Below are 25,436 nucleotides of genomic sequence, written 5' to 3' on the forward strand. Positions count from 1 at the left end.
AGAGGGAAAGGGAGGGGACAGGGGATTAGCAAGGATGGTGGAATGTGATGGACATCATTATCCAAAGTACATGTATGAAGACATGAACTGGGTATCAACATACTTTATATACAAACAAGAGATATGAAAAATTGTGGTATATATGTGTAATACGAATTTTAATGCAAAAAAAGATTACATAAAAATAATTATATTATCCTCAAAAATTAAAATTCAGAATATTTTATTATATTTATATAACATTACAATATAAAACAACTATATACATTATTTGAAATCATGTATTTGGCTCATAATTGGCCAAGATTTATTACAAATTGTAGCTACAGACATCACAAAAAAATGATTCTCGTATCTGTGTGTGTCAGGAAAATGTTCTAAAAACTAATATATTAATTAAGTGAGAATTATCTAGAAAAAAGGAAAACTAGTAGCTATCATGTCTTCAAGTTTCAATTAGATAATAAATTATATTTCAAATATCTATTTACAAATCATAACCATTAATATTTTTTTCCTAATCACATTTTAGATTCATAGTGAAAACCTAATGCTGAAAATAAATTCAATGATTTATCCAAACATTGTTACATAAGAAGTTTTAAGAAACTGTAAATAATTCTTAATACTCTCATTCTGATTCTCTGACTTCTCAAGACTATGTTGCATTTCTTTCAAAGATACTTCTTGATGTTGTGCTTTCTAAACAAAAACAAGAAAGAAATACAAGTCACAATAAAAATACCTATATACAATAACTGAATATATTATTTTTAATTTTTAAAAAAAATTCTCATACCTGATGTGTCCATTATTAAATTATCTTAAAAATTAATGATATGGGTTTGTTGTAATGTTCCCAGTATTTGACTAAAGTTACTAATAAGTAGGTTTACGATCTGCTAATTTTTATACCAGTAAAAAAGTATAAAATTCTAAGCCCAGATTTTGAAATAGCTGAAAAACGAGTTTTTTTTCTGTGATTTTCAGGGACAGTTGAGTGATCAGTCAAGTATTTATCTTACATACATACTTTAGCCCCAGCTGGACTATCAACACCTCTCTCATTGGTAACTGTGTTCCCAGAGTCTTCTGCAGTGCCCTGTTTACCCTACAGGCCTTTCTTATTTTCTACCCAAGTACTCTGGTGGTGAACGCACAAGTTCCAAGATGGGCTCAGCTGCTTAACCCATTGTAACCCTCCCGAAGCCAGAAATGCCTCTCAAGTCTTATGTATGTCCTAAATCCATTGATAATTTTACATTCTACCCTACAATACAAGTGTGTTGTGTTGCTGTTTTTCTCTCCAAATTGTTGAGTCAAGTTGATGCTTCAAAAAGATTTGCTGCATTTTTTTGTGCAGCTCAGTCTATCAGGTTGCACTGTTGTGAAGGACACAGAAGGTCTCTTTAGAGAAATCTTGGAAACTAGATAGTATCTCTAACCTGTTTTATCTAAAGCATTTTTGATAAACTGATCTAATTAAAGAATTTTTTTTAAACAACAAAGTTCATTCTGATGGGATAAAATCTGAATTTTTAGGCAGAAAAATGGCAAAAATTAGTATGAAAATATGTTCAATGTAATGGAAATGTGTTATGATGGTTTTAAATAAAACTCATTTTTGGGGGGGGGGTTGGGGGGTGGATACTGGGTATTGAACTCAGGGACACTTAACTACTGAGCCACATTCCCAGCACTATTTTGTATTTTATTTAGAGACAGAATCTCACTGAGTTGTTTGGCGCCTAGCTGTTGCTGAGGCTAGATCTGAACTTTCCATCCTCCTGCCTCAGCCTCCTGATCTGCTGGGATTACAGGTGTGTACCACCATACCAGGCAAAACCTATTTATTAATCTGTTAAACATGAGGCTAAGTGAATGTGTATTACAACAACTAAATCACAGTAGAAATCAACCATATGTGCTTTAATTATTTTAATTTTTCATTTTATACCCCGCCACCCACCAGAGTACTTGGGTAGAAAATAACAAAAGGCACTGCAGAAGACTCTGGGGACACAGTTACCAATGAGAGAGGTTTTCTGGGTGTCTATAGTCCAGCTGGGGCTAAAGTATGCATATAAGATAAATACTTGACTGATCACTCAACTGTTTCTGAAAATCATGGAACAAAACTCATTTTTCAGCTATTTCTAAATCTGTGCTTAGAATTTTATATTTTTTTACTGGTATAAAATTATCAGATAGTAAACCTACTTATTAGTAGCTTTAGTTAAATACTGGAACATTACAACAAAACCCATCTCACCTTAGCTTTATTTTTTCAGAGGCTTTAATTACATAAAGAATATACACATATTTTACAATATCAGAAACTTCTATGGTGAGTTTAAAAAAATTTTGGAATAAACGGAAGGACTGTGCTAAATTAAAAGTGATAAACATTTTATTCTGATTAAATTGTCATAAAACTTGTGAAAGCAATGAAATTAAACAGTGTATGCCATAATCATTTAATTTTTTAACTTTTTAGGTTTTGTACTTTTTAGACACTTGGAATAAAAAAACAGTTTTCGTGAAGTCTCCTGCTTCTGGAAAAATAAAGTTGCATTATTCTCTACATCATTATCAAGTAGTTGGTTAAGTAATTTAAACATAACTAACGCTGGCTTCAAGAGTATCTTATGCCAATTGAGTATTTCATAAATATTCAAGGAAAAACATCAGAAGACTAATTAAACACAGCCGATTGGTATTCTCATTTCATGGGTAAGTGGACCAAGCATTCATTCATATGCAGATTTAACAATACTGAATATTTACTTAACACCAAATTATACATTTCTAAAATATAATATTCATAGACATAATTATTCAAGACAGATATAAAAATCTAACTTACACTCTAAATTGTGTTTATCTTTAAAAAATGAAAAATTCATACCATGAAGAAAATAAGTAAATGATAACTCTAAGTTTCATTAAGAGCACATGCAGGGGCGCCTGATGAGACCTGGAGCAATGTAATACATGCTGCCAGGAAGGCAGGACAAATTCTTTGGCATAATGCTGACATTTACATTTTATGTTTTATATTATTTATTTTTAATACTATCAGTAAAATAACAGCCTTGATACCCCTCAATTTGTACTTTAACAATTTAACTAAACTGCATGGTATGAATGTGATAATTTAGTTTTTACAATATATTAAGTCATAATAATACTTACAGTGTTTATTTTGCAAACAAGTTGGTTTTGTTCTTCATTTTTCTTTCTAAGCTCAGTTTCCAGATCTAATATTTTAGTTTGTAAAGCCCTCTCTCTAGAAGTCATTTTCTCTACTTCTTCAGAAACCTGTAATTTTTATTAAGAAAGTAAAACAACTAAATGTGCTTTCTTTAAAATGAGATTTAAAGCTGTGACAAGGTTATACTGTACTTTTTTATTCCAAAATAGGTATTGGACAATTAAAAAGTGCTTAAAAACAGTCTATCTTGAAGAAGCACATATAAGTATCTATACTTTTTTCATAAGTATTTGAAAAGTTAGCTTGAGATACAAAAGATTTTTTTGTGTACATTTTTACTGCTTTGTAACTAAGGTAGGTGTTTTCTCCAACCACATATTTTTAACAATATAAGAGCGATTTCTATTTTTAATAGAATTTATATGCACCATGGTGTCTACAGCAGCAGTGGAATACATAAAGTTCTCATGAAATCCTTATTATATTTTTGGATGGATAGAATGGAGGGGAATGTCACACACACACACACAGAAACATGCACGTTACACGACTGGCTTTTCATTCATTCACTTAAGTGGCCTGAATTTGAGTTTTCATATTTCTCTCATTGCTTATTTTATCAGAAGGTCTAGCTTAGCTCATCAAAAATTCAGATATTTGAAAGGCTTTCTGTAGGAATGTTGAGTCGGAGCCACAAAAATGAGAATGAAAGTCAGGTCCAGTCCAGGAACAAGAAGCTAGTAGGAAGAAGTATCCTCTAACCTAAGGCTGTAGACATGGTTCTAAGTTTTGATGAAAGAAATTACAAACATTTCTTCTGCACAAATGCTAAGGAAGATTTTGACTGAGGGATGCTAGCAGGATCTGAAGCTATGGAGGTAAAGGCCCTATCTCCTTGGAGTGGGCTATGGAGATAGGGCAGTGATGGCACTTCACAAGTGTACAGAAACTACAGACAGCACCACATCCACTGCAGTGGGAGAGAAAGGAGAGGGCAGATACATCTCTAAGGACTTTAAACACTTTTGGGAAGGAATTTGAGAGTACCTATAATTTTCAAGGTTCACTAAGGCTGAATCCAAAATAAAGCCACCTCTTATTTTCATAACAAAGGTTGGTGGGGCTGAGAAATTTGTATTACACTTCTGCCATTGGCAGTACATTTTGATATCTAGCTTTTATTCAACAATGTGCTCCCAAAATCAATTTAAATTGGTTTCTCAGAGTTTAAAAAAATAGACTATATATGTGATACTTGGAAGAGTCACATTTCAAGAATATTAGATTTTATCTGACTTTTATGAAATGAACATTAATGGAATTGAGGAAGACCACGGGTAGAAGTAAGTTTGGAGGAAATGATTCAGAATTTGGGTTTAGACCTACTAAGCCTGAGATGTCTACATTCAACTGAGATGCCAAGTACGTAGTAGAATATGTGAGTCTAGATTTCAGTGGGTGGACAGTGCTAGCTGAAGATACACATCTAAGAACCATCAGGATACAGATAATCACTTTTTAGCCTTACTTATGAAGAAATGCATAACCCATTTTACTGGTTAAGAAAACTAAAGTTCAGAGAAGTGAACGATGTCAGTGTACAATGTGTCAGAACCAGCATTTAAACCTAGTTCCTCTTGGAATCCAAAAATTACCATTGTTCTTTCAAGATTCAAACTATTGTTTAAGTGTGAAAAACTCACTTCTCCTTTTGAGACTTTCTGAATCATTCCCTCTCCTTCCAGACTGAGGTAAGCACACCTTCCAGTGTTCCCTGAACATGCCCTGTTACAGTACCTACACATAAGATGGCATTTGAGAGCCAAGTGTTAGTCTCTACAAGTCCTGAGGCTGAAGTGTGCTGAAGCAGAGTGTGCTGAGAACTGAGGTGGGGTTTTTCCACCTTTATCTCTCAAGGACTAGCAGACTGCCTGACACACAGGAAAGCATTAGTTTAGGCGGAATGCTAATCTAACTATAATTTAATTCTTGAATGTATTTATTTATTTATACACAAATATTTGTCAAAAAGGACTTGAGCTTTACAGCTCACCAGATCCTGACTGGAACAAAATTTTTAATTATTTTCCCTTTAACTTGATTTTATATTTTTAAAAGAGAATGGGGGGCAGAGTTGTACCTTCAAAATACTTCCTATCTCAGCCTGTTGACTGGCCACACAGCCATTTACCTGGTGGGGTAACCCTGGACCAATGATATATGTTTTTCTTCAAAAGAATCCTTGGGTAAAGAACAAAAATACAATTGTTCCCTTTACCCTGTCATCAGGATAAAGACAAGTCTGGCAACAGGAAATACTAACTATTTAAAAAGAGGACTCTTTGGCAAACTAATTAAAATGATTATAAATAAAGGACATCTGTACCTTATGTCTTCCTTCTTCTAAAACAGCTTCCAGTTGCCTGGCCAGTGCTGTGTATTCTGCAGATTTCTCTTTAAACATCAGATTGCTGTGCTTAAGGCACTCTTCTTGTTTTGCCAGCTTCTTCTCAAGCTCTTTATTCTCTGCATCCATCTGTTCTAATTTTCTTTTTACAGAAAATATATATTTTTAAATTACAGAGTTCAGGAAAAAAATGCAACACCAATTTTAAGTCAATTTAATACCTACTGTTTAAGATTTTCACACTTTAACTGAATTAGATAATTTTCCTCCTCCAGAGAAAGCTTTAGAAGACTGTGATTTTCATCAATCTAGAAGAAAAAAAATATGCTTTCTTGGTTATTTTCTTTATAATCAACTACCAAAGAAATCTAAATATTTTATTGTTAAAACAAAAAAAAAACAAGATATATAAAATTATTATTACTTCTATACAGAAAGATACCAAGAAATGTTACATTTTTAAAATACAAATTCTTAAATTCCTGGTTAGGTTTAAAACAAACAAACAAACAAACACAATGTGTATATAATAGGAAAAAAATCAACTGAAAATTTTCTGGTTGATAGCAATTAAAATATGGGAGAATTACACAGTATTAATTTACTTATTTAATTGTTACTTAGTTTCTCTTATGTTTTATATTTCATTTAACGATGCTGATAATTTATTACCTGTGAATTTGTAACTGTAAGTAAAAACCATACTCTTCTGAGAAGCAAAATAAATCAAATATACATATGCCCATGCCAAGACAGAATATCTTCCAAGCTGTGGCTCAGTGGTATACAAGCTTGCCTAGCCATGGGTGAGGCCCTGAGTTCCATGCCCAACACCATAAAAATAAATAAATATTAAAAAATTAAAAAAAATTCTTCCTATTGTTTCAAAGACTGATTTAAGTAGCTTAAAAAGCTTTGAAAATTAAAAAAAAAATCTTTTCTCATAATTTCAACTAGTAATTTAGGTTAAATAAATATAATTTAACATTTTCCTAGAAAAATCTCTTCTCAGGAATTTAAGTTCACAAAATATTGTCTGCATGTTTTAATAAACAGGATGCATTTCATTTCAAAATGAAAATATACAGTTGGAAGACAAGAATGAATTCTTCCTATAACTATATTGCAAGGGGAAAAAAAGATTTGCTACCATCCTTGGATGTGCTTCTTTGAAAAAAAAATTAACCCATTCAAAAATACTTGAGTGCTTTTATGTGCGAGGCACTGAGCTAGGAAATGGCTGTGTGATTATAAAAAGGACACACCTGATCCGTGTTCTGATTGGTTAAAAAGTATGGAAAAAATAAAAGAATTGAAAATAATGCCAATAAATGTGATGCACAATTCTACTCAAAAGCATGATAATTTAAAGGTAAATTACAATCATTTAAAGGCAAATTACAATAATTCACCTTATCCTGATACCAAGAAACATTTACATTAGCATAGCTTTGCTCTTGCCTCATGCAATTACCATATCCGCCAATATCTAAATATAGATTTGCACTAATAGCCTAAGTTACTGATTTTTAATTACGAATTTGTTACCATAAAGCACTTAAAGTACAGCATATAACATAATATTATGGTATTTCATGAAAACATTTTATCAACAGAGGCAGATGGAAATGAAAAATCAATCCCTGACATGAGTGCCCTCAACTGGTGAATTCACTCCAAGTGTTCCTTTAACACATCTTGCAAAACTCAGAACAAATGCTGGACACCTGGCCCTGAAGCTCCCTAAGGATGTGTGCCTGGTCTGCACATTTCGCCTTGCAGTGCTGCAGGCTCTCCTGAGACTCCTGAAGCCTCCGTTCAGCCGCCGTCAAGGAATCACGGATATGCTCTACCTCCTTCAGATGAGACTCCATCTGGCCTCTCATCTGAGTGCGGCATTAGGAGAAATAAGTGCAAGATCACACATTTAGCATTAATATTCTTATTATTTTAAATGCTAGATAAATGTTATATAATAAGTATTTTAGGTATAATGTTTTTAAACAACAATATTTAAACAAAATAAGTATGAACAAATATTAATTTAGATATTAATTCTACATAAGAACATAAAACTAAAAAATGGATTGGTCCTTTATTAATTTCCAAAAGGTTTGTTAAGAAAACAAATATGATATTAGCTTGAGAAGAGGGTGTTTAAACTACTTAGGAAAGCAAACTTTTTGACATCTGTCATTTTGTGCATAGATGTTAATATTAGTAAAATTGGTATACTACTTTTCCATTTTCTACTATCAGCCTATCAAGTAATTGTCATTTTCAGTCATTCAATCTTATAACTCAGATATTTAACTAAAAGAGAGCAACCCTGGTTCACTCATTGTGGCTCAAATTGGTGGGTTTACTGTATGTTACTTCAAGACAATATGAGCTTCCACTTGACTTATTTGATCATGGTTACAATGAACATATTTCTCTGATTTCATCTGTATTATATTAACCCCAATCTATATTAAAACCTGCATCCTATAGTTCTTCTCTGAAGCAGTTTTGTGGACAGGTGACTCAAAACAATCTTTAAAATGCTCATACTGGGCTGGGGATGTGGCTCAAGCGGTAGTGCGCTCGCCTGGCATGTGTGCAGCCCGGGTTCAATCCTCAGCACCACATACAAACAAAGATGTTGTGTCCGCCAAAAACTAAAAAATAAATATTAAAATTCTCTCTCTCTCTCTGAGGGAGAAGCTTTTTAAAACAAACAAACAAACAAACAAATAAATAAAATGCTCATACTGTTAATTATTTAAAAAAATAGCCAGATTTGGCATTTAGGTGCTCATAAGGAGGAAAACCACGAGTACGACTCTTTCCCTGAGAAAGGGAACACCTATAACCTCTATGCAGCATCTGGCAGCCTTGATTACAAAAGATGAAAACATAAAGAAAGCATACTCTATATCCCCAAAACACCTAAGATCCAAGAGAAAACCAGGAAACTTAGTTGAAAAGGAAAAAGAAGATTTAATTTAAAAACAAAATTACTTTTGTGGTTGTAGATCAGTAACTAAAAAAAAGAAAAAAACAGTAGCTGAAAAAACACAAGTTTCTGCCCTCTGTGCCCTTAAACACAGATTTTTAAAATAGACTTCTTACAATGCTGCCTAGCTAAAGAGGAAACATTTTCATTGGAAATATCTCCTGAGAAGGAGACCAAAAGACATAAATGCTGTCTGCTAAAAATAGATGAAAAATAATTTTAAGAAACTGGTAAGTTGAGCATTGGATGGGTTACTATCCATTACCTCTGTTTAACGCAGTTTGCCTGCTCTGGCTTATTTCTTCTTTCCAGTGGTGTCTCATTTGATTGAGAAACCCAAATATGGGAGCAACCCAGAGAGAAAAACCTTATTACACCCAGCTGGAATTGACCACTAACTCCACAACCTCTCCAACCAGGAGTTACCATCCGACAACTTTAACAGCTTCCTTACCAAAACAACATGAAACTCTAAAAAGGGATGCAGTTTCATTTAAAACTTAGAAATATTCACAAAAACATGTTCACTTGCCAACACTGGCCTTCCCCTATTCTGTTGCAATAGGGCAAATAAAAGGAAATGACGATTTTTTAAAAAAGGTATCATTTTTCTTCAAAAAATGCATTTAGCAGAGAGTATTTACTTTGTAATTTTTTAGACACCAAAAAAAAAAAAAAATTATAACCAGAAAAAAAAGTGAGATTAGTTTGCATTTTATGGGCTGATAAATCTCAATGGTAATCAGATTTTTAAGTTTAAGTCTGATTCTGTATCAGAAAATAATAAACATCTATGCTATTTCTTAAATCATAAGAAAAAAAAGTGAAAAAACATTCACATAAACAAACAACATTTCAAGTCTGGAAGAAACATTACTTCCTCAGGAAAAAAAACTCCTACAGAGACTGAGAACAGACCATTCCTAGGTAAAAACCACAGAAAATGACCAAAATGAAAGAATTTGTATAACATTCACAGAGAAAAAAATATATAAATATTATTTTACAATTCAAAATTTCAAAGTACCTCATCTAATTTTTTATTTTTGTTTTTTGTCATTAGATTATTTTCTTGTAGCAAACTTTCACACCTGCTTTTCACCATTTCAGCCGCTTCTTGCAACTTTTGTACCTAAAAATAAAATGCATTATTAGAGTACCATGTGTTATTTAATTATTAGGACTATAGCATGAATAAAAACTAAAAATCTGGATTTTCATATTAAATAAATCATAATTTTCTTACCAATTCCCTCAGTATGTTTATCTATCTAATGCTATTCCTTCTTTAAATATGAAATTGCTCAATGCTCTACTCTAATCCACAATTCTTTTATGGATTTACCTTTCTTCCCTCAATACTTCTAGTTCCTTCATTTGAACTCTGAAAACTACAGAGATTTTCAGGTAAAAGTTACTTTAAGGTATTAGTCTCCAGTCCAAACCAACTTTCAATCCAATAATTTCTCCTACCAAATGAAAATCTGCTCAAAAAATAGGTGAGCACTTCAGTAATTAAATTCTATGGTAACTCAGTCATAGTATTCTTGCTGAGGGATTAAATCTGAACAACCAAGTGGAAGACCCAGATGACATTCTCAATAACAGATCCACTGTCTTCATAGACTCCATTCTTTCCTCCTGCCTACAATATTCTAACTGGATATTTCAACTCCGTTTTACCATCTAATCCATCCAGATGCATGAAACTCCTTTCCACTTGCATATACTTTGTCCTACCTTAATCTTTTTCCCTTTGATTCATTATCTTCTTTCTGTTCTTTTTATTATTATTTTTTAAGGTGGTACTGAGGACCAAACCTAGGACCTTGTATATGCTAGGCAAGTGCTCTACCAGTGACCTACACCCTCAGCCTGTCATTACTCTTTAACTCAAACTCTTTTTTCCAATAAATTCAGGATCTTTATTGAGCCATGAACAGTGGTACAAACCTGTAATCCCAGCAGCTCAGGAGGCTGAGGCAGGAGTATTGCAATTTCAAAGCTCTACTTGGGAACTTAGTGAGGCCCTACGTAATTTAGCAAGACTCTTGTCTCAAAGAATAAAAAGGATAGGGATGTGGCTCAGTGCTTAAGTGCCCCTGGATTTAATCTCTAATGCCAAAAGAAAAAAAAAAAGAGAGAGAGAGAACGATCTTTATTGGACCAGTTTGTTATTCATCTTGGAAAAATCTACAAAAGTTTCATTTTTTCCATGAAGCAGAATACTATATTTCCAAAACATAAAGTTTTTCTACAAATTACTATTAAATATGTGCTTTATTTCACATACATTGTCATAAGCTCTTTTCAAGGTCTTTCACACGAATAAATCTGAATTATACTTTTATTAGGAAAGATGAAATGTTGGACATTAATAACCCTAGAAGGGCATCATTATTGTAAGTTGATAACATTAAATATATAAGATGAGAAACCAAATATAATCAAGATTAATAAGATTTTACATTAAAATTCACATTATTGGGCTGGGTTGTGGCTCAGAGGTAGAGGTACTGGGTTCGATCCTCAGCACTACATAAAGTAAAATAAAGACATTGTGTTCACTCATAACTAAAAAATAAAAAAAAATTCACATTCTGCCTATGAATTAATTTTATATTTACTTTTAAGAATATCCAATATACCCACAGGCAGTGTTTGAATTAGGTATTAGCAAATCATCTATCTATAAAAGTATTTGGGACCTTAAGAAACATTTGGGGTATATAATATATCACAAAATAATAGCCCCACCTCTTCATTTCTGTTTATTTAGATCACAAATAAAATATAGTGTTCTAAATTGTCTACCAATTTTAACAAATTTGAAACTAGATGCAGTGGTCACCTGAGTTTTATACACTTCAATAAGGGTTTTCTGTTGGTTTTCTAGTTCCTGTAATTCTAAGAGTTCCTCTTCAACAGAAACAACCTTGTCCTCCAAAGCAGCAAGTGTACCCTAGAAGGAATATATAATAGACTTTATAAGCTATTAGAATACATTTATACTCCAGTGTTACAGAATTATTAAAAAATACTTCATTTATCAACAAAATTAATAAAATAATTATTTTTATTATATAGATTACCATCTAAAATTTAGGAATTTTGAAAAGTTAGTGACTAATATTTATGAAAAAATTTAATAAGACTTGCATAGGTCACATATTTCTTAAAACTTTTTAAAAATTTATTGACAAAAAGACAGGAATAATTTTGACAAGATAGTTCTTTTTAAATTAATGTAACACTTTATAATTTCAAAAGTATAACAGTTGGGGGGATATGACAAAATTAATTAAAATTTACATGGAAGATAAATGGGAAATAACAGTACAATTTTTTAAAAGTTGTTCATAGACCTTTATTTTATTTATTTACTTATATGTGGTGCTGAGAATTGAACGCAGTGCCTCACACATGCTAAGCAAGTGCTGTATCACTGAGCCACCACTCCAGCCCACCAGTACAATTTCGACGGGAATACTAAATGGATAATGTCAATGCTTATTAAATATTAAAATGTGTAAAGAACTAAAATTATTGATATTAATATAAGAATACAAAGGACAGTGAAAAAGAAAAATATATAAAAATTACACTTAAGTATATGATAAATAATGTTGAATTTTTAAATCAATATGATAACATAGGTCCATAAATAAATGAGATAAATGATTATTAGGAATAAAACATGTTAACTACTTGCCTCAGCCCAACACTATAAAGAAGCATCAAGTGAGTTGAAGATTAAGCATATTTTTAAAAACCCAAATTTAAACATTTTCCCCAAGATTCAGGCAAAAATGTATTTGATTTTTAGAATGGTAACAACCCTACTGAACATAAAATCAAAATAAGTTATGAAGAATTGTAAAGATCTGAGATTTTATTCTCCATGAAAGCTTACCTATCATTAGCCTATCACAGTTTCATGGATGCTAGCAGAAGACACAAGACTCCTAATCTCAGAGAGAGGACTTTATTATTCACAGCAATAAAAGTGGCAAGACTGTCAGCATTTTTATCAGTTTATTGAGCCCCAGATCCCACAGGGCAAAACAAAGATGGCCAGATAACAACTGCATATGCTGTGGAATGTATTACTGGACAACAAACCTGAGTTTGGAAAACCCAAATATCATAGTAGGCAGTAAGTATGCCTGCCCTTTGTTCCGAAGAGAAGCACTGTGATCTTTTAAGGATGTGAATTACACAATTATCTTTGAAAACATGAGAGTGGAAGGAGTGGAAGGAGATGGGATTAGAGAGCCAGATGGTGATATCATGTAGTTGCTTGCTCTAGAAACCAAGATACCATTAGGGAAAGTGTCTGAGCACAACAGTGGCATGGTCTGACAACTGCTACATTGAATGCTGCCTGCAGAGCCCAGGGCAGAAGCAGGGAGAATGGTCAGGATGTCATGGTAATGATGATAATGGTGGCTTGACTCAAGGTAAAGACACTGGTGCTAGTGAGAAGTGACCAAATACTGGATATATCTGAAGATTTGCTGATAGACTGGAAGTATGGTATGAGAGAAAAGATGAGATAAAGAAAGAAAGGATTGAGATAAGGAAAACCACAGAATGAATGATATGGGGAAATAGCAAAGATTTTCATTTTGGACATGATAACTTTGAGACATCTATTAAATAACCAAATGGAAATGACAAATAGGCAACAGAATTTATGTGTGGAATTCCAAGGCAAGTTCTAGGCTAGAGGTATAAATTGGAGAACTCTCAGCATTTGGATGGTATTTAAGGTTACAAGACTGACATTACCTAATAACTACTAAATGAGATTAACAAATTTGGAGAGATTCATTTTAAAATTAGTACTTTTAATTGCCTACAACTGGAAAAAGTATAGGGATTCTTTTGCCAATTGTAGATATATTTATGATGCAATTTGGAAATATATAACCAGAGTGGTCTTCTATTTTGACCATATAATTTCATTTCTCAAAATTTATTCTAAGAAAACAGGTGTGCAAAAAAGCCAAAGAAACGACATTTTTATTTATAATAGTGAAAAATTATATTACCAAAAGTAATATATATAAACAATATACAAAATGATATACGCCAAAATATTAACTTCAGTTGTTTTTCACTTGTGAAATCACAAGTGTTTTTTATTTTTTTCCTTTTGTGCCATTCTATTTTTCCAACTATATATAATGAACAAATAAAACTTTATAACCCCTGCAAATAAACTTTGGTTGTTTTTAACAGAGGAGATTGGTAGACCATCGCAGAAATATCAGTAAGCTTCTTGTTTAAAATTTTAAAATCTAAAACTATTCTCAAGTAATTAAGAATAACAATTAAACATCTTATAGATGTAATTAAGAATAACAAACAAATAAAATTAAACATCTAGGCAATTTTCCATTATATGTCAAACATTCCTAGACATTCTCTCTAAACAAAAATCTCAAGAATAATGCCTTAAAAATACATGTTTCTGAATTATTAACAGAATATGCCTAAATAAACTTGAACTCAATAACTACTAACTTAAAATTAATTTCATTATCATGTGACTAAAACAGATTTATAATTAACAAAATTTCCTCCTAGTCCTTTCCCTTGGAAGGATATAATAAACAATAATAAGGATAAAGCAACTTAAGTACATTCAACAAATATTGATTGAGCACTGAAGCTATGCTACACCTTCCTTGAGCACCTGTGCACACAAAAATGGTAGTTTATAAGGACAGATTCATCCTCACTAGGAAGACTTCAGAAGGAAGTGGCATTTGATCTAAGCTTTAAAGGAAAGGGTCATGTATCTAAATAAGTTAAAAAGTCAAGTCATATAAGACTTTCAGAGGTAATTCTTTTTTTTTTTTTCCTGTCCATCCTGCTGCTTGAAACTTATCAACAAGTTGGAGTTGGTTGGAGTTCTAGAAGCCATTTGAATTATGAAGATAAAAGTCACAGTCCAGGGATGGCACAACAGAGTTAAAAAGAAGTTAAGGTATCCAATGACATACCAACTCTGAACTGTCAAGTATGGACTTCTTTACTTAACAAACATATACTCCCACTTTATTTAAACCACTTTATTTGGTTTTCTGTTAGAGACAGTGAAGTTGAATCTTAGCAAATATAAGACTTGCTGAAATACAAAAGATTCTTTCCTAGAGGTGTTCATGTATTTTGTTTCCTGAAGTTTCCATATATTCTAGCAAAGTCCATGTAATTTAGAAGATGAGAGAAATCAAGTTTGTAATTATAAAATATCAGCAAGGTTGTGTGCAGTATTTTCTTCCTTCCTTCATCCAAATTCTAATCCCTACTATTCCACTAAACTAGCTGTGTGATCTTCCTGGGTAAAGATTATTAATGTGCTTTATCAGAGAGTATACCCTAGATTAAATAGAATTAAAGAATCTTCTTTTAGAGACCACATTTGTTTATTTCCCTTCCTTCCCAAGAAAAAGCTAATATAGAAATAATAATGTTTACAAATCCACTTAAAAAGAATGGACCATGAGCCATGAAACAAAAAAATATTTTTGACGCTTCTGGAAAACTGTTGACAGATTAATGAAGCAGGAAAGAATACAGCTAAGGAGGAAGCTCATGTACCTGTATAATCTAGAGAGGCACAGTGCTGAGGGCAAGAGTGGAATGTGTGTTAAAAGGATTAATTCAAAGTCTGGGAAGAGAATGATAACCACTACTACCACTAATATCCCTCTGCCATACTCAAGAAGGAATGCCTACAACCAGGCCTTTACCTCCGAAGAAATAAAAACAATGAAGGTTCTTCTCTAAAGAAATTGAGTTACCTTTCTGGGGAGAACCAGAACAGAAGAATGGTGTTGGTGACCCAGAGTAAAGATGCCTATGGTTATAGCATTATTTTAGGGCTACCAGGGAAACCGCTAGTTCCTCAACAGCTGAGAAAGTAAAGTAATATCTGTCAAGGAATAAAGACTAACCACATATTCAGATTGGCTTTTAATTGTCTATTTTCTCATTAGTGTTTCTATCATCTCATTTATAAATTCTTAAGTGCCACCAGATATTTGAATAAAGAGAGCAATATGAAAAAAAAGACCCCAATTAAAAAAAGATTCATTTCTTTTTTTTAAAAGTTTCATTTCTTATCTCAATAATTTTTTAGATAAAAAGAAAAATACATGATCCAGAAGAAAAAATAAATTGGGAAAGTGAAAAAACTATTCTCATAAGTATTTTCAGATATTTGATGATAGGAACACTCAAAGAACACTAAAAAGACATTCTTGAGCGGTGGTACTCACCTACAGTCCTAGATACTAGAAGCTGAGGCACAAGGCATGTTGCCAAAGCCTGGGCAACACGAAAAGACTACCCCATTTGGAAAAAAAAGAAAACTTGGAAATTAAAATTTTGTAAGAAAGATAAAAATCAAGGAAATCTCCTAAAACATTAAACAAAAACCAGAGATGTAGAAACAGTACTGATCCAGTAGGAACAACAAATCATCAGTACTATCAGCAGTACATCTAGTAATAGAGACTCAAAAAGATGGAAAGGAGCAAGGGTATTACCAATTAAATAATACAAGAATTTTCCAAAGCAAAAGGATGTTAATCTTTGTATGTACAAGATCAATAAAGTACTTAGCAATGTGGACAAGAAGACAACATACCTAGAAAATGTGTTTGAAATTCCAAAACATCAAGGATAAAGGGATTTTTTTAAAAAAACTTCAATTAAAAATGTCACTACCAAGGAAAGAATCAGACTGTCAACAGATTTTCTCCACCAGCAACTCTAGAAGATAAAAAAGCAAAGCCATCAAAGCTTTGAGTAAAAATTCATCTCCCTTTAGGATTCTATAGTTGAAATCATTGACCAAAATGAGGACAGAATAAAGGCATTTTTTAGACATGTAAAAAACTTTATGTTTACTTCCCTTTTCTTAAAGGAAAGTTTTAAAAAGGTATATTTCTGAAAAAAAATGAGGAATAACAAGAAAGACATCATCAGATCCAGGAAACAGCTGAACCATAAGAGCAGCCAAAGTCCAGCACAGCTTCTGGGCAGCAGGCCTGGAGACCAACCCATGAGCATCAAAACAGGAAGACAGAGGGTCTCAAGTAGAAGAATCAAGGGAAAACAGGTTCTTCAGAGAACAGAAACATGATGAGAGTTTCAGGAAAAAACAAGGCTATGATAAGGGCAAAGAGCACAACAAGCAGACATTTGGAAATTCCAGGAAAAATTAAAAAGCTGGAAAAGAAAAAAACTTGTAAAGATTATTTGACAGTGTAATTAAAGAACAATTACGTATTCATTGTTGTCTGTGTTTAGAATTAATCCATACAAAGAGAATTTAAGAATACAGGACAAATTGTCAAGATTAACAGTACTGGCAACATCAAAAGAAACCGGGAGGTGAAAAGAGAAAAAAGATGAAGGGAAAAGTAGACATCAGTACCCTTACTAAATAGGAAGTCAATGCATATAATCTGTTTTGTGCTTCACATCTGTCCAGTGAAGCCCCCCCCCGCCCCACTAGAAAGCAGAGGAATGATGCCAGTGTGACAAAAGAAGTCATTTTTGTTCTATTGCATTTTTTTCCAGCTTATAATAGTCTGCAACATCAAAAAAAAACATGAGCTGAATTAAAATGTACAAACGCAATTAAACATGCACACACACCTAGAGATGCACTGTACATAAAGCCAATATGCCCCAGGTTCTTCCTCTTCCTTCTGTGGTTATAAACCCTGTCCTGGAAGTGTTTATTGCATTTTGCCCTTATGTTAAGAATTTTGTGTCCCTAACAATCTTTTTTTAAACAATCTTTTTAAAAACTTCTTCTATCAACCCACCTTTATTAAAAAAAATAATAATAATAAAGTAAAATAAGTCAATCCCCCCAAACTAAAGGTCAAATGTTCTCTCTGATACATGGATGCTAACACAAAAAAAAGGGGTAGGAGAACAGAAGTTCTGTGGTTTAGACAAAGGCAAATGACAGTACGGGAGTGGGGATAGGGATAGGAATAGGAAAGACAGTGGAATGAATCTAACCTGACTTTCCTAAGTAAGTATTTACTAAGTGTTTTTATATGAGGAATTTAACATGTCTTTTTAAGTTGTCTGAGTATTTAGTCATTTTTGTTAGTGCCCTACTAATTAAAAAGTCAATATAAGTGACTAAATTTGATAAGACAAAATACTTATGGTGTATGGTTTAGAGATATACAGATAACCACCAGAAGAGCCCAAAATTGTAACTGTTTAGAGATTTAAAACTAGCTTCTCGAAGAACTGCAAATTAAAACCACTGATATCATTTTTATCTCTCAAATTAGTAAAAGTTATAAACAACAGATTTTATTTCTAGTGCTGATAAAGTATAGAGAATTAATAACATTGTTAGTGATCTAATTTTTTGAGAAAAAAATGTGGCAAAGCTATCTTTACAAATGTTTATATCCCTTGACCCAGTAATCCCACATGTGGGAATCTAAGCTAAAGAAAATACAACAACAACAAAACCTTTATATATATATAAAAAAAAAAGAATCAGAGCATTGTTTGTAAAAGTTAAAAAATTGAGAATAATGTAAATGTGATTTAGGGGAATACATATCACAAAGGGAATACATATCACAAAGCAATTACAAAGGATGCTTAGTGTTAAGTTTATACTTAATATTAAGTGTAAATATATTACTCTTCTGTAATATATTTTCCATTTTAAATTGAACAAAGCAAGACATATTTAGTGACAACTATGGAATAAAAACAAATTTTACAAAATGTGATTATCTTCAGGATATATGGAATCAATAGTTATTTTGTTCTTTTCCTTCTGTATTTCCATAGTTTCCAAGTTTGCTATAATGAATATGTATTCTTCCCTCAGAAGATAATACTAAATAATGAAGAGTAGAGCTATGCACTAAATAACTAAATTTCTTTTATAAAGAAAATAAGAAATCCATATACCTAAAACAATGAACTTACAGAATTTTCTGAGAGAAAAATTCTGTTTAGAGAATTTACTAATTCTGAATGTCACTGCTATTAAAAAAAAAGTTAAGTACTTATGTGAGTTATAACTCTGATTTTAAAAAACCTTTCTTTACCAAATGTAGCCAAAATAATGATATTTCTAAATAAGCTAAAGGTGAAAAAAGTAGAACCTTGCTACTTCCTGTCACATGTATCAACTAGATTCCTAACACTTCCTCCATTCATTCCCAAAGGACCACAGGCTGTTGCACTGTCAAGTTCAAGTCCTCCTTCAAATAAATTAAATCTCTCTACTTGGAACAAAATGGCCTTGAGCTTTATGAGAGCCTGACCTTGACCACTGACTTAAAGGAGACTGAAAATCAAGGTGAGGAAAGATCAATATTATAAACCAACATAGGGAAAGGATCTTTCTGGCCTGGGTACAGCCACCTTTCTGTCATACACAGTAAGTAACATTTAATTACTGTATACCACAGTACCTAAAAAATAGATTGGCCCTAGGAAAACATGCCAAAATTTACAATGGATTAAATTCTCTCTCCAGTACATGATGTTTTAGAGATATGAAGAAAGAAAATTTAGAAAGAGTAAAAGATATTTGATTTGTATCCAAATCCCTTCTGGAAATAATCTTTTTAAATAACAATTATGAAACTTAAAGCATGAAATACCATCATTTTATTAAAGCAATTTTCTTTGGTGATAATTTTTAAATCTTCTATATATTTTCTCATAAACAAATTCATAAAATCAGTCAATTGCATTTTTTATGTAATGTTTACATAATTCTAAACAGCCAATCATATATTTTTTTCTAAGAAAAAGAAATGAATACATTTATAATGAAAAAAATCACTTAGCTCTTTAAAAATGTAAGTTTGGAAGGCATCGTGGCACAAACCTGTAATTCCAGTGACTTGAGAGGCTGAGGCAGGAGGAACAAGTTCCAGAAAGACCTGCTCTCAAAATAAAAATAAAAAGGGCTGGTGGTAGAGTGCCCCTGGTTTCAATCCCTAGTACCACACACACAAAAAACGGTCTTAGTACTACTTCTCTTTTAACATTAAAAATCTTTTCCTCTCCAAGTACCACATAAATTATAATATACATCTTAATACACAGAATAAATCTATATTGCTATATCTATTAGGTAATCGTAAATGCTATAATAAAATTACACTGTTATAAACACAGAAAAACAAGTCTCTCTAGAATGTACTTGTGTTGGATATTATGCTAATATATTATTTATCCTATACACACAAACTTTATTTCATTGTTCAAAATGATTATTTTCTGTCCTCCAAAAGTAGTATTATGAAACTGAAATTCATAGTGCCAGCATCTGGTTACATGTATCTCTTGGTGACTGAGAACTCAACTTCTTATTTCTCAGGAAAGTACAAAAATTTCTTCCCCTTCTCTTCTCTGGTACAAATACAAATCAATCACCCCTTGGATTTGACTCAGTTGGAAAATTCTTTCTGATTATAAAGCAGCCAAGAACATACTTTCTGGTTTCAAACAGACCAGGCTTGAGATTATATTCTAATGTAACCATGACACTTAGCATAGTCTTACACATTAACGTAATTTTGGATGATTCACTTTATTGCTAAAACTAGAGAGTAAATAAATTTTCCTAAAGATGAGGCAAAGAGATAGTTATTCAACTTCATAAGCTTTATGTTACACTGCTGAATACAATTTAAACATGTATCTGGGTATGTAACTATAAACAATTATATATAGATACATATACAAATGTGTGTGGATATAGCATATGCATACACACACACACACACACACACACACGACAGATTTAGCAGTTGTCTACTGTAATACTCTAAGAGCCAGAGCAACAAACATGCAGAATCTTCAAGTTACTTCGACTAAGTGAAATTGTCATTACATAATACACAACAGACAGACACACACTTAGTACCTTCAATTCCTTGTTTTCAAGACTCAGAGTTTCACTTTCATGTTCCATTGAGTGAAGTTTTCTAAGAATATCTTCACATGAATTTTTTCCATGGACTTCCATTTTCTTCAGATCTTCCAAAAGATTAGTGATTTGCCTTTATAAAATCAATAATATATTTTATAAAAGTTATAAAAGTTTTCATTCAAGTAACATATCTTAAGTGTGTTTCTGAAATATATATAAATATACGTGCATATATATTTATATACACATGTATATGCACACACACAGACACCCAGGATGCACTGTTTCAAACAGGAAATACACAAAAAAGTTAACAGAACTCAGCAAGGGAGGAAATCTGGAAGGTTACTAGGTTACCAGAGTTACTTTGATTAGAATCAACTATCCATTGATGATGCCAATAAAAAATTATACAACAATCTCTCTGCTAGTCAATAAAATGTGTAAACTATCATTCACAGTTATACATGTTTGTTTCTCTCATTCGTATATATGTACATAAGCACATACTCTTTTAGGGATAAGTTGAAAGAAAGGATCAGGCAACCCATCTTCAGAAGCAAATTATATGTGTTAGTTTTCAATGATAAAAATGAACAGAACACATAGAAAACAAAAATAGTAAAAAAAAAATTTAAGGGTTTGTTATTGTTAGTTTATCAGTAGTAAATTTCAAAGCATAAAATGTATGACTATTTAGTCATCAATTTTCTGTTATGCATTTAAGTCACTTTAATTAAGGAATAATTTTAGGATTTTCAGAGCATTTGTGTTATAAAGTTTGTTATATATTTTTACACATTCTTATTTGAAAAATATTTCCATTTAAGAAAAAATAGTATTAACATTTACTAAAAATAACATCACATACTCAAATATGAAGTACTAATTAATATGAAGTTAATAAATATGAAGTTCAAAATTATAAAACTGGGACACCAATGCACTTTTTATAATGAGTGATTATTTTTTTTATTGTACAGTAAGAAAACTACAGAATTATAACAAAAATAAATCATGTTGCTAACACCTTTACTAAATGAAATACAGAAACATCAAAGAATCAACAACTCAAAAAGAAAGTAAAATGCTTCATACTAAACAGTAAAAAGATTCTAAATTCTTCTCTTACTTTTTCATTGTTTCGATCTGAACTTCCAATTCAGTTTTTTCTATTACAATTTTCTCATAATGATTTTTCCAGGCATTAGAAGCTGAAACCGTTTCAGACAACTTGGCTTCCTAAAAAAATACATAAAATACTCATCTCGTATTTTAAAAGTATTTTGTTAAGAGTCCTATATATATCTTCCAATAAAAGTGTGAAACAATCTTCCAATAAAGTGTGAAACTTTTATTGTAGAAAATTTTAGTGTATAATTTTGAATACCGTAAAATTTTAAAGTAAACTTTAAAAAAAGTATCTATATTACTATCTTTTATTGATGGCAGTTCCAACTTAACATTTTAAAGGATGTTAATGCAACTATTTTTAACCAATAATTTGTAATTACAAAGGTAATTTCCTTTCTACTTATTATACTTTTCATTTTGCATTCCATATGCATAACATGCAAACAACTAAATAAGCATCTAGATGGTGTACATAGAAACTATTCCCAATTCTACAACTCCATAGCATTTAATAATACAGCTTATTTATCTTTGTTATAATAATGTCACACTGTTTTTAGACATCATCCCTCTTGGTCATGTTTTAAACCAGTGTTCTGCTACTGTCAGCAAAGGGATGCAAGTGGCAGTGGTGGCTAATCCATTTTGAATATGAGCTTCCTGAGGTAGGGATTTTTGTCTGTTTTGCTCATTGTGGTAGGCCTATGATTTTGAGAGTGCCTGGAACAAAGCAAACACTAAAAAATAACTGTTGAACAGCTCTCACTAATTCACCCAAAGAGCTGAAGCCACTCTACCCTTGTCTACATTCTACAGAAAAACATCACTAGAGTACAAGTGTCAGTAATTATAAATCAGAAGACCCAGAAACAATGATTCCAACAGTTAAAATATGGATGCTTCCTTCTATTCTTTCCTCATTCATCTATTCACTGAAAAAGCACTCTGAACATCTATTATGTGCAAGGTATTGTTTGTCCATATTTTTCATGGTAATATTTCTGGTAGGTGGAAAAAAACAGTATTCTATTTTCATATTTTGTGTAAAATGAAATTGAACATAAGTATAAGTTAGGTATAATATACATTATAAAGTGTGATTCCATGTAAGATTATAAATTAGATATTTAAAATTTTAATTATAAAAAGAAATTTATATATTACATATATAATTGTGACCTATAACTTGTGTGTAGTATGATACTTAATTAGTGTGACATTCCTAAACCAGTTAATGATGAAGTTATCTTTTTAGAGAACTTTTTGAGATGGCCTACCTTTTTTCTTTGCTTTAAAGAAATGGCACATATCTCAACCACTAGAAACAAGTTAAGTCCTGTGTAATTTTCAAAAAAAGGAAATGGGTAATTCTTCTGTATGCAGAATTACAAGACTTTTAATATTCTAGTCTCTAAGTACTAAATGTAGGATCAGTTCTTCCCAGCACTTTCAAAATCCTCCTTTCTTCTTTCATCTGCTCTTATAAACATGCAGACACACAGCAAAAGCCCTTCCACTCCTCCTTCTACTGCATTGAAATTGCTTCTGAACTGGGTAACTAGTGACTTTCTATCAACCATAGACCACAAGCCCTTCCAAATCGTCACTCTCCTTGATTTCTCTGTGCTACCTGGTAAATTTTAGGAACTGTATGAATGTGTGATGACATCTTATTAAATGATTATTTAGTTCCGGTTGCTAAACTCTTCATGTTTTGGACTTAAAGGGATACATTTTAAATAACAGTATTCTCAGGGCACTGTGATAAACAAGCTCATACTATCTGGGACTTATATTCTAGTAGATGAAAACAGAAAAAAGAAAGATGAGGTGGGAGAAGAGGAGACAACCACAAAAAAATGAGATGGCAATAAATGCAATGAAAAAAAAACATAAAGTAATATGAGTAATTATTGTAGGATAACTTATAATAGTCAGGGAAGGTATCTCTGAAGATATAGTAACCTGAATGATTAAAACAAGAACCAAATATAATGAGCTGGCAGAGAACATTAAAGCCTGAGGAAGCAGCAAACAAACAAACTCCACCAACTCCATGCATTAGAGGAAAAGAAAGGAGACAGAAAGGCAAAATGTAGTCTCGACAGTACGTATACTGTATGCTGACCTATGTTTTCTCATGTATCTCTCCCTATCATGTAAGATAAATGGTATCATTATACAGATAGAGGAAATTGAAACTTGGAGAGGTTAAGTTCCTTATCTAATGTCACAGAGTTCACAAGTGGAGGAGCATTTCTACACTAAGACATGAGGAGAATGTTAACGACTCAATTAGTTTTTGCCACTTAAGAATACCTTCAAGCAATCAACTAGATCTACAGCCTTCTGGACTTTAAACCTTGTTTCCAATCCTTCTATCTAGATAAATTCCAATGAATATGGTTTAAACATTAGACTTTAAAATGTTAACACGAACTTATAAAATATTGTTAATTTGAAGAAGCTTTTATATAGGTCTGTTTTCACTTCTAAAAGCCTCTAATAATTCTAACTTAAGTTCTTCAGAGGTGGGATACTAGTGGTGCATTAATAAGAAAAAATAATTAGTTGGTAATTGAATAAATGTAACAATTTGTCAAAAACAACAAAGTGTTAAGGCCACTTTTCTACTCTGTACTATACACAAAGATATCTTTCACATGGTGTGTTTACGTCAGCATATGGTTTTAAATGCATTACAGAGATGAAATGAAGTAAATTACTGAATAAAATCATATGGTCTAATAACATAAATCAGCACTTCCCCAAACTGATATTTCTCAGAACCAGTTCCAAGAGTTGCTTTGTGGCAAAAGAAGAGTTCTGTGGTTATATAAATGTGGGAAACTCTTAGTTCAATAACCACAGTACACTGTGTTTCTGAATGCCTTCTCAAGGCCTTTAATACAGTAATGTTCACTGTAACTTTCCAAAGGGAAACATGTGTGAAGCCTTACCCTGAGTGGGCTACAGAAGCTTTATGTGCATGTATGTAGGATACACTTAACAATTCCTGTAAGTAAAGTCCCCAAAGAAATGCTGATATAATCCAATAGGCAAATTTGGATATTTTATGTAATCTTTCAGAATAAAAGATTAAAGCAAGTAGGATAAGTAAAGATTTTCCTATTTATCAATAGTGTTAAAAGAAGAATAAAACAATTACACATCATGGCATTAACAACATAAATTAAGTACATAAATCTATGTAAAAAAAATGTATGCTTACCTGATCTCTGATCTGAGAAGTAAGGTGTTCAATATCTCCTGTAAAATGATTAAGCCTTTGTTTGTAAATTTTAGAAGCCTTTTTTAGAGCTATAGTTGTTTGCCTACTTGCTTCTTTCACTGCTGTAGTCTCATCTTTGTTTGTCTTGAGTTGCAAGTTCCATTTAGCTATCTTGATTTCTAAGTCCTAAAAAAGTATTAGCAACAATTAAATTATTTCAGAACTCTAATGTTCATATGAACATTATAAAACACATATATTACCTTCCACATATATTTTATCAAAACAACTAATCATAAAATTTACAAAACAGGAAAATAGTGAAGGAGACTGTACCAATGCTTCTTTATAACCAGTTAAGTAATGCAAATTTTAACTATTTAAGCCTATGGAAAATTAATAACATTATTAAAGAGACTAAACTGTGATTAACTAGGACACTTTTTTAGTTCACATCTAGAACATGACACAAAGTACCAGTTTTAGAAACTAGTT

At 31.9% G+C, this 25,436-nt stretch overlaps 1 protein-coding gene across 5 annotated transcripts in view; it reads right to left on the reverse strand.

The window, feature by feature from the left end:
* Positions 1 to 206: 206 nt before the first annotated feature.
* Odf2l (outer dense fiber of sperm tails 2 like) overlaps positions 207 to 25,436 on the reverse strand; it is a 38,633-nt gene continuing 13,403 nt past the window's right edge. For 3 of the 5 annotated variants that reach the window (XM_046443278.2, XM_046443279.2, XM_046443277.2), the window contains 10 exons: positions 24,942 to 25,127; positions 21,708 to 21,817; positions 20,570 to 20,705; positions 11,471 to 11,581; positions 9,647 to 9,751; positions 7,349 to 7,507; positions 5,847 to 5,929; positions 5,601 to 5,763; positions 3,196 to 3,321; positions 207 to 702 (listed from right to left, as the gene is read on the reverse strand). In XM_046443278.2, coding sequence (XP_046299234.1) covers positions 574 to 702; positions 3,196 to 3,321; positions 5,601 to 5,763; positions 5,847 to 5,929; positions 7,349 to 7,507; positions 9,647 to 9,751; positions 11,471 to 11,581; positions 20,570 to 20,705; positions 21,708 to 21,817; positions 24,942 to 25,127 — 1,308 coding nt within the window. In that variant the 3' untranslated portion in view covers positions 207 to 573. The remainder of the gene's footprint in view (positions 703 to 3,195; positions 3,322 to 5,600; positions 5,764 to 5,846; positions 5,930 to 7,348; positions 7,508 to 9,646; positions 9,752 to 11,470; positions 11,582 to 20,569; positions 20,706 to 21,707; positions 21,818 to 24,941; positions 25,128 to 25,436) is intronic. The other 2 variants (XM_046443281.2, XM_046443280.2) reach the window with 1 other exon arrangement.

Source organism: Marmota monax, unplaced genomic scaffold (assembly GCF_021218885.2).
Source record: "Marmota monax isolate L192 unplaced genomic scaffold, Marmota_monax_Labrador192_F-V1.1 WCK01_AAM20220418_F8-fsc00046, whole genome shotgun sequence".
NCBI classification, from domain to species: domain Eukaryota; kingdom Metazoa; phylum Chordata; class Mammalia; order Rodentia; family Sciuridae; genus Marmota; species Marmota monax.